At 49.1% G+C, this 10548-nt stretch overlaps 1 protein-coding gene across 16 annotated transcripts in view; it reads right to left on the bottom strand.

The window, feature by feature from the left end:
* Positions 1 to 10548, bottom strand: part of BRD4 (bromodomain containing 4) — a 131057-nt gene that overhangs the window by 3544 nt on the left and 116965 nt on the right. For 15 of the 16 annotated variants that reach the window (XM_014524941.2, XM_025216162.1, XM_025216165.1 and 12 more), the window contains 6 exons: positions 5786 to 5838; positions 5189 to 5510; positions 4320 to 4898; positions 1362 to 1474; positions 958 to 1117; positions 617 to 747 (listed from right to left, as the gene is read on the bottom strand). In XM_014524941.2, coding sequence (XP_014380427.1) covers positions 617 to 747; positions 958 to 1117; positions 1362 to 1474; positions 4320 to 4898; positions 5189 to 5510; positions 5786 to 5838 — 1358 coding nt within the window. The remainder of the gene's footprint in view (positions 1 to 616; positions 748 to 957; positions 1118 to 1361; positions 1475 to 4319; positions 4899 to 5188; positions 5511 to 5785; positions 5839 to 10548) is intronic. The other variant, XM_025216166.1, reaches the window with a different exon arrangement.

Below are 10548 nucleotides of genomic sequence, written 5' to 3'. Positions count from 1 at the left end.
AAAAATTGCGGCCAGGGTGATCGGCAGGAAGGCAGAGAGGAGCCCCTGCCAGAATGAAGTGGAGGGCACAGCCCAGGAGGGCTACTGAGTAATCACACCAGGCCAAGTCTATTTGTGCAACAGAGACTCCCTCCTTGTTCACGTCACTAGCAGGCTGCCTGGGGCAAGGTGTTGGTTTTGCCGCAAATCAGGCAGCACTTCACACAATCTCCAAAGGGTTTTGCTCTAATGCCCACATCTCAGAAGCTGCTGCAGGGCCGGATACTCAGTGACTGACTGACAATCAGGAAGGGAAGGTACTAAAGCTAGATTTGCTCTAGGGAACCTTTGGCAACAGAAAGCTAAAAAGTCTGATGAGTCCAGTCCTAGTGTTCTCGGGGGCAGCTGGCTGTACCATACGTGCAGCAGCACAGATAGGGACCAGGGATCTATCTGAGCTGACAGCACTGTTAGGGCTGTGAACAGCCCCCAGAACAGGAGCATTTTCAGGGGCTCTGCGTTTCTGATGCACTCCCATAAAGAGCCAGCTTTAAGTGCGGGATCGTGGGCAGTTCAGACCAGGAAATTAACTGCTACCTGACCCCAGAGGGTCTGTATCCCGATGTGGCAGACGCACCTTTTTTGGAGCAACAGGTGTTTTTGGTTCCTGCTTCTGCCTGTCTTTGTCCTGTATGCCAGGTGGCGGTGCAGTCTGCTCAGGGGGTCTGATCACCGGCCGCCCGCCCTCTGTTGGTTTCATCTCTGCTCCTGCAAAAAATGTCTTGGTAGGAGACTGCCCTCGCAGGGTGCTGGAACATCCTAGAGCCAGCCAGGGAGAACCTGTCACTCCCTCCCACCCTACCAGCAGGCTGGAGTGTGGGTGCTAGCACCATACTGGACAATGTGCTTGCCCGCTATCCCTGGTGTTGGAACACCCTAGCCTGTGGTGTGATCAGAGCAGCACCGGTTTGGACTCACTTTGTTGGATATGTGCAGGAGGCTTGATGCTCTCAGGGTGCTTGGGAGGGTCCTGCCGCAACGTGGGGCTGAATGTTTCATTTCTGATGACGGGCGAATGCATCTTCTCCTCTTTCACCACCAGAGGCTGGGACTGTACGACAGAGGCTGCTCTCATCTCCTGCCACAGGAGAGCATCGAGACACATCAGTCGCAGCCCGGACTAGCCCCTTTCTCTAGCTAAGCCCATCCACACTGTAGAGCCATCAGCTTCCTGAATAACCCACCACAAGGGGCCCTCGGCCAGACTAGCCCTATCTTCACATAGGGCCACAAAAGCCTGTGCATCTGTGGGCACACACCCTACTCGCCCACACAAGGCAGGGCACAGTGGCTTAAGTCTGCACTCAGGCTCTGCCTTTTACCTGCTTCTTCGGCTGGATGTTTTGTTGAGGTGGTGACTGGTGGACCAGACCCTGGAACTGTGGCATCTGAGGGGAATGCATCATGAGAGGAGAAGGTGCTTCCCTCAAGTGACCTGCAAAAATTCAGGACCAGACAGTTATCCTGTCATCATGACTGCTGCGTCAAACATTCACCAAGAACTGGCCCTCCCATCAGGCTGGGCAGCACGCTACACCCTAGGGCTTGCCATGCTACAAGCTAGATGTGATCCACACCAGTGGCCTAGCCGTAGGAAGACCCAGCACAAGCATAGCAGTATCCCCACCGCAGCATTACCTCCCAGGCACTGCCAGCTGCCACAGGGCTGCACTGACATGACGCGCTAATTCAGAAGCAACCTCTCAACTCCAGGCTAGTGGATGGATGGACAGGCAGACAAGAAGGCATCTAATCATGGCTCTCTTGGCAAGACAAGTACCCCTAGCTCTAGATCTCCGATGAATGAACATGAGTCGCCAGTGTGACGAGGTAATAAGCAAGGCTAACCGCACTCTTTCTTGCACCAGCAGGTGCATCACGAGCAGGTCTAGGGAAGTGATAGTTCCCCTCTATGCAGCACTGGTGAGACTGCAGCTGGAGTACTGCATCCAGTTTTGGGTGCCACACTTCAAGAGGGATGTGGATAACCTTGAGAGCGTTCAGAGGAGAGCTACTTATATGGTTGAGGGTCTGCAGGTAAAATCCTATGAAGACAGACTGAGGGACCTGAATCTCTTCAGCCTCCACAAGAGAAGGCTGAAAGGTGATCTTGTGGCTGTCTACAAACTCATCAGGGAGGGTCAGCAGGGAATAGGAGGCCCTCTGTTTACCAGGGCACACCTTGCGGTTACCAGAAATATTGGCCACAAACTTCTTTACAGTAAGGGTTGCCAAAATATGGAATGGGTTTCCAAGGGAGGTGGTGCTTTCCCCTACCCTGGAGGTGTTCAAGAGGAGATTAGACAGGTATCTGGCTGGGATTAACTACCCAGTGCTCTTTCCTGCCTGGAGCAGGGAGTCAGGCCCAATGATCTACCAGGTCTCTTCCAACCCTAGAAATCTATGAAATCTATGAAAGTGACCCAGAGCATGCTTCAGGTTTCATTCAAGGGATGGCACCTCAGGCTGGGATGCACAACTGAAGAAAACCACCTTCCAGATCACCAAGGGGGCATTAACACTCCCAGCAGTATCTGCAGCTGCTTTGGAAAGCTCTTCCCCAAGTGCTATCCACCAAAACCCTGCTTACCCTACCGAGATCCCAGCAGCTGACCCACTTGCACAGTTCAATGGTGAGAATGGGAGGGAAGCTGAAAGCACATCCTAAAAATAAAATGTTCTGCCAACCACTGAGATAAGTTACTCAGTCTTTTAAAGTAATGTAAGCATAAGGCTAATCAGCCTGCTGGCCACACTAACATTTTGACACAAGGAGACAAGCCCAGTTTTCTTAACATGAGGGCAGAGAACCCATCTCCCGGCACCGTGGTCTCCCATGTCAGTGGAATAGGGATGGCACATAAAACAAAAGAACAGTTTTGCTCGAAGCATTCCAGAAGTGCAAGACTACAGCACAGGCCACTCAAATGATCCCAGGCAGAATCCGCTAAGGAACTCAGATTACAGCAGAGACAGAACTTCTTGCTGGGGAGGACTCACTCCTGCTGTACTGCACTCCAAGAGCTGTAGCTCCAAGGCACATGCTACAGCTCCAGCAAGCAGGAAGCATTCATTTTCTACCATGCAGTTAGAGCTCCCTCCATTTCTCTACAGCAACCCTGAGCATTTACATCTTGTAGAGGGGCAAACTGAAACAAAAGATGAGCAAGGGGACACATTCTCACAGGCAGAAATGAGCCAATGGAGGTGGCTCGCCAGAACCTCCTAAGACAGGCCGGCTCATTATATCCCACGTGCCTAACTGAATATCTGGTCAACATGGCGGTCCAAAAACAGCTGCTTTCCCAGACATTGCCCATGGGTGAGAGGGACCAGATACAAACCAGAGGCATGCACAGGAGGCTTGGGTGGAAGCACACTCAGTCCTGGGCTCTCATGGCCTCACACACACCTGTCAGTGCTGCAGCATCTACTCAGCTGCCTCCAGGAAGGTTAGCCTTTCCCAGAGACAGTCTGTCATCAATCTAATACAACAGTCAGCTTCCCTATCTTGTCTGCTGTCCTCCCTCTTATTGGACACTGGCCTAGCAATAAAGCAACTCTCACTTTCACTAGGAGCTTCCTACCATACTGCAAACCACACAGAGCACAAAATCCACAGATAATCTGGACCCCAGATCTGCTGCAGGGGAGGAAGCTATTTACAGAGCTGCTGTGCCAGTGGCTTCCACTCATTTCTTGACTACAAAAAATACTAAAGCAATTCTTCTGTTGAAAAGAACTCAGGCCACAACATGGCAGGAAGCTGTTCCTACTGGATATCACTGGGTTGATCTTGTGAATCATGCACAGATGTTTGCACACCTAACAGCGCTAATGCTGGGGCACCCAGTGGCACTCTCAAGAGGATCTCAACAGTACCTGGTTGAGAATCACTGTCCGATGTAATCACAAACCAAGCCTCACATCACGGTGACCCATGGGACCCTTTTCTAAACCGAGTTTCCTGGCTGTCAGCTTAAGCTTCAGTGTAGAAAGCAGCTGGTTAAGCCTGAGCAGAGAGTGGCAGCACCAGCTGAAGAGCTTGCTCCTGTCCTGAAAGCTTTACAACCATCAGGTTTCCCCTTTGGAAAGAAAAGCTCAGAGGCTTCACCAGCCTCCTAGCTAGCAAAGGATTCTTCAGACTAAGCATAGCCCTCAGTGACTAAGCCCTGCTACAGGGCCAAGGTGAGAAGACCACGACAATGCTGCCCAGCAGCCTCCCCACCCCAGTCCATTACCAGCACTAAGCAGCTCTTCTCTGGCCAAGCATCACTCACCAGTCGAGTAGGGGTCTGGCTTGTGATGCCGTGGTGAAGGGTGGTGCTGAATGACTTGCTGAGGTTTTGCCGGCTGCTGTGGTGGTTGCTGTGGTGGTGGCTGGGGCTGCTGCTGTGGTTGCGGTGGCGGTGGCTGCTGTGGTGGAGGTGGGTGCTGCTGTGGAGGTGGCTGTGGCTGCGGGATGTGGGGAGGGAACTGCATGGGCTGCATGTGCATGGGCCTCTGCTGCGGCTGGTGCTGCAGCTGCTGCACTGAGGGGTGAGCAGGAGGCTGCAGGGGTGGCTGAGGCTGCGACTGGACCTTCACTGAAGGGAGGAGAGGCGTCTGTGGCTGCACTTTCTGCAGCTGCTGAAGGTACAGCTGCATCTGACTGGTGCTCAGAGACAGGCTGTGGTGAGGGGCAGGAGGCTCCTCGTCCTCCAGCAGGACCTGGGGAGGCTGAGGCAAAGGCGGCTGGGGGAGCATGGGCTGCTGGCTTATGGCTGGTGACACGGCCGGAGGACGTGAAGGCTTCGGGGGTAGTGCTGCAGCTCGGTTACTGGGTCTTGAGGGCTGCTGAGGCAGGGCATTGTGCAAAGCTGGGGATGAAGAGCACGGACACATGGCATCACACAGCAGAAGGGGGAGGATGCCCCACTCAGTGCAGGAGCTGCCACTACCCCACCCCACAGTTCCCCTAGGCCCAACTGGGGCAGACCCTTCTACCCCAGTTCTGACAGGCCCATCCATCCTTCCTCCTCCACCACACCCAATCACACCCCTGGTCTGCCTGGAAGACAGTGGTGCAGATGCACAAACCCAGTTCTGCAGATGGAACAGTCCGAGTAAAAAAAACTCTGAACCATGGGACTGGCCATGAAGTGCTCACCTGGAGGAGAAACCACGGCATGTTGGTTCAAGTGAGGAGGAGTGCTATGCTCAGGCTGCTGGGGGAGATGGGGAGGCATCTCGGGTTGAGGAAGATGCATGATAGGCTGGGTGAAATGTGTCATAGTGTCGAACATGTTCCCCTGGAGCGGGTGCTCCATAACCGGGACCTGCGCAGGGACAAAAGGAGGCGGGGAGGACTTCATCGGAGGCGGTGCTTGTTGGGGGACAGGCGGAGGTGGTGGCGGTGGCGGCTGTGGTTGCAGCTGCTGTGGCTGCTGCTGTGGTTGCTGCTGCACCTGCGGATGGTGGTGATGGTGATGCTAAGGAAGAGATAACTGGTGAGATGAGCAGCTGTGGGGCCCCCACACCCCTTACTTTACTGCCCTGTCCCACCACCTCCTAGCAGGGCTGGACCAAAACCATTCCAGGAATCAGAAACTGGACACCCAAATCCTACCTACAAGGGAGCCCAGCAAGCAGTGTACAATTAGCTCAGCAACTCATTGGCTTGGCCTGACTCTGCCTCAGTGCTGACTTGTGGTGTGGGCACTAAATTCAATGCCAGCTGAGGAAGGCAGCCTCTGCTGTCACTCACCTTTTTTTGCTCTCGCCCAGAATGCCCTTTCTTCTTCATTTTTGGTGCCATCTCTGTGGAGAGAGGAAGAGGGAATAACGAAGAGTTAGCCTCTAGGTACTGTGGAGCCAGGAGTCCCTGACACTCGCACAGGAGTGAGTGATGTTACTGATCTCAGTCTTAAAGTCATCCAGATCAAGGCCTCACCTGTAAAACACTCTGAAGCACATACCAAGCAGCTTTTCCCAATATTACATTTGAAATTTACTAGAGACTCCCCAAGGACAAAAATTGAGTTCCCTGGTCTGCCTCTTGTTCCTACACAAAACTAGTCAGGATCCTCAATTCCCAAACATCAACCACAATTACAAGAGGAGCTGCTGCAACTGGACTGGCCAACAGCAGCTTTCCAACCACTGGCCTCCATCACGCATGTGACAAAAACACACCAAACAACAGAGCCTTCTCTCTACTAGATACTGTTGGAAATCTTCCATTGTTTGTAGCTCCAATGGCAGCTAAAGTGGGAAAGCTCAGGCAGAGGGGGCTGTCTTGACCTGCTCTGACTAGTCACACAAGGGTGGTGAAATCACCAGGGTCCTGCTTACTCAGACGCTTTCATCGCTACCCCTAATAAAGATGAAATGGTGGGAGCTGCCTCTGGAGTTTGATCAAGAAGCACAAGAGCCTTCAGCTGAACAATACAATGATCAAAATGATGAAGAACAGGAAAGAAGTTAATTTGGTGAGAAATACAATAAAACAGAGGAGTGACCCAAGGACCACCCTCCCTCCCAACCAGAGAGCAGCTGAGTTTGGGAGAGGGGGTGGGGCCTTAAAGGCACTACCACAGAAACAGCTTCTTACTCCACACCCAAATAAAACCATGTGACCACCAGTAGCTCTGGCTAAGCCACAAACTTTTGCCACCGACATTTGCTTATAGAGTACAACTTCCCAAGACGCTCTTAAATTTGATGCCTCCTGGTCTTTCCCAACAATGCCCTGAACAAACTGAGCCACTAGGCTTATAATTCTTTCCTGGTAAATCCCAGATCAACAGCTAGATCATTCACCTGCCCCAGCTGGTGCTATTCCATCTGTATTGGGCATGCTTAGCAGCGCAAAGTCATGGTCCAAGCACCACCTCTGAATGTAGTTCTAAAACTATCCCTGTCAAAACTGACCTTTTCCATTCACATCCCAGGGATTATTAGGTGGACAAGCAAAGGATTCCTAGTTTTGTCATCCTAAGCAAGTATTCTAGAATTTGTACTCTGCCTGGTAAATTTCCATAATCTTACAAAGGTCTGTATGAAGCCAAACTCCTCTGCAACTAAATTTAAAACCTAGTTAGTCTCTGCACCCACCCAGATCCAACACTGCTGTCAGTGCAGACAAACAAGTAGGTCTGTCTCTCACTGTGACATTGCAATCTTGGCAGCACATAAATACAGCCTCATACCCAGTGAGCCTGGAGGGTTTAGAATGATGGGGATTCCCTGAGCTTTTCAGGAAACTATCAGACTTCAACTGTCAGTTAATGCCAGCCAGCACCCATTCAACTGCTCACATTCTCACTGGCTCAGATGGTTCTGGTGACCACAAGGTTGGCACTAGAACAGTTTGAGCTCAGCAGCATATCTGAACATGCGCCTGAGATAGCAAGAATTTGGGTAGGAGGATGGTGCAACGATTCTCAGCTGCGGGAGCTGAAATGCCAGTGATTAGGATGAGGGTATTAATTTTCTGAGGACAACTGTAAAGATCTGATGCTTTGAGAGGCAAGTTCAGAAAGGTTTTAATGCTGCCCTGCATTGAGGCTTACTGAAAGCAGTGATGGGCTAATAAACCTGACTGCCTCATCAGCCCAAAGGCGGTAATACTTTTTCTCAAAGAAAGCCATGTCACATCATGCCTATGGCAAAGATGGGAAAAAGTGAAACACCTGTAGAGGTTAAATGTCTCCACAGGACTGTGCATGGGAGAGTGGGAACAAAACCTATCCAGTGCACTGACCACTATCACAGATCAACTGCTCGCAAACATTTTTCAAATACCAGTAGCTTTCGACTTGGATGTGCAAGCACCTTATTCAGCCTGACATTATTTTGCCATAGCAAGTCCAACCAGAGTGACCTACATTTTCTCCTATTAAAAATTTGCCCCCATATTGCCCGAGTCAAAAAGTAGGTACTAGGCTAAGAGGAATGAACATGGTAGAATTAGCCAATGGGAAAAAAAACCTGTGGCACTCAATGATATAATCACCACCAAGATACAGAAAGGCCAGAAGGAAAAGCCCAACCTCACACAGGCCTTTCAGAATAATTATGTTGGACCACAATTCACTCAGGTTCTTCAGAACTGGCATGTCAAAAGGCCTAATGCAGGGGGCAGAATTTAGAATGCTTATGCTAACTGGTACGTGAAAATTGTACTTATGAAAGGAGAGGTAAAGGGACTGACAAGGGCCCTGTAGCACTATTGCAAAGACACCGGGTTGTTTTGCTGTGCCTGAAACGCTGGTGTAGTATGTGCTTTGTAGCCCATAACTGGCACATTCCTGTATGCTACAAGCGTAGTAATGTAACGGGATGAGAAAACACCATTCTCTCCCTTCTATACATCCTACTCACCTAAGGCTATGGTGATCCAGGCTTACCATGCCTATATTGCAATATCTCTCACCCAAGTCAGTACCCATCCAAAAACCAAATGGAAAGTGAGCAGGCTGTGTTGCCCAAAGACAGGATTGAAAGAACCAATATTTCTGCTTGTTCTGTTTACTCAGGAGGAAAGGACAAGACTGATGAGAAAAAAATCCAACAAGACCAATTGGACACAAAAGTGGGGAGGAAAAGGAGCCTAGAACAAGGATTCATCTCCCTAGGAGGGGAAGAGATGCCAGAAACTTAAAGGATTGATACTCCTTTTGCAAATCTCTAGGATCTGAGACAATTCCTCTCCATGGGTTTCACACTAGCTGCATGTGTCAATACACAAGTTGCACTGAGTAAACATTAGCAGCAAAGAGGCAGTTAAGCCCATGCAACTCCTGAATGCTTGAGACTAGAAATGGGAGATACCCAGACAATCCCCAGGTTCAGGGGTCAGACTGATTGCCCTCTGAGCACTCATCTGTACTTTTACGGCAGAGACATGGGCAGAAGTATCAAAAAGTCTTATAGGGATGTGTGCAACTACCAACCCTAAAGAGCCCTGAACTGCTCCCAGCCCCTCTCAAACTGACGTAAGTATTCCTGGTGCCATTCTGCTGCTCTTCTTTGTAGAGGTACTTGTGTTTACTCCTGCACCTAAGCTGTGTGCTGGTTAGCTAGGCCCCCAAAAGGAAAGTTATGGTGTTTGCTTATTGGTGTGCATATTCCTTATCCTGATACCATCCTTGGTTTAAACTAAGTGAATGTATGACAAACTAGCATGTCCGATGACAAGATCCTGGACCATTCCCTGCCAGCAGGTAAATGCAGCTGTTTCCATCCGTCTTGTCAATGCCACCCCCTCCCCGCCTCCACCCCAACCAGATTATATTTTATAGTCAGCCAAAGGCAGTGCACAACTCCCAAGGCTTCTCAGAGATCAGCATTGCTGTTTAAGAGTGAACCGTACCATGCCTGTGAGTTAACAGACTGAAAAGCTAAATCACAGTTTGGCTTCATTTTAGCCACCACAGCACACAAACCTCCTGGCCAGGGAACAAGTAATTTTCAGAAACCTCCAAATGAGTCAAGGTAGTAATAAAACTCAAATTGCACAGTCTTTCTACACCTAACATGCTGTTTTACTCTGAAGAGTAATTATGTAAACCAAGCCACAAACCACCCTTTCTGAACACTTCCTTTCCATGGACATGCAGATCATGTCAGCTGATTGTAAAGATGAAAATTTACTGCTTTCTATAATTGTAGCCCTGCAGAGCCAAAGACTGAGTGGGCTGCTGGCTGCACTCCCTGCTGTGCGCTTACAAAATTTGGATGCTTTCCAGTCACTTACATCTGTATAAGCCCACAGAAAGCAACTGGGCTGACTGGTGCCCTTGAGAAACTGATGTCCCAGGGAATCTTTATGATTGTTAAAAAGCCAAAATTAAAAAAAAAAACAAAACCTGATTAAACCCTCAGAACCAGGACTAGGCTTAAAGCTAGCAGGGTTTTTTTTGTTTTGTTTTTTTGTTTGTTTGGGGTTTTTTGGGGGGGAGGGGGGGAGAACACACACACACACACACACACACACAACTTCTTTACACCTATTCACTGCACACATGGGATACAGTAGCCAAAATGCAAGAAACATGGGACTCCACTATAGTCTTTTAGTTTCCAGTAAGTGAAGAAGCCTCTGCCTACCCCAAAGTTTCTCTGTCTAATCTATGCCCATCCTGTAAATCCCTGTGTGTTTCCCACCACTAATACATTTTTTCAAATGCTAAGTAGTCACCTCTTCACGCTTTCATCCATGATTGCCTCCAATTATATACTTGGCAAAAATATTCTTTCCATTTTGAAATTGTTAAAATTGTAATTTCATTATACAAAAGGTGCATTTTCTGTAGCAAGCCAAACACTTTATTTATTTTTATTATTTAAAAACAAAATTATAAAAAAAACTATACAATTTGTTGGATTTTTTAAAAGAAGACTGTGGTTACATTACTGTTAAATCAAAAAGCATGCAGATAAAATATAAAAATAAACAGATTTGTATAAAGTAATTATTTGTAGAGGATAAATGCTAACTGAAGTGCCTTAAAGAAATCCGAATAA

The sequence above is a fragment of the Alligator sinensis genome, unplaced genomic scaffold (assembly GCF_000455745.1).
Source record: "Alligator sinensis unplaced genomic scaffold, ASM45574v1 scaffold1509_1, whole genome shotgun sequence".
Classification (NCBI taxonomy): domain Eukaryota; kingdom Metazoa; phylum Chordata; order Crocodylia; family Alligatoridae; genus Alligator; species Alligator sinensis.
Note: the sequence above shows the minus strand (reverse complement) of the source record. Positions and strands in the feature narration are given on the sequence as shown.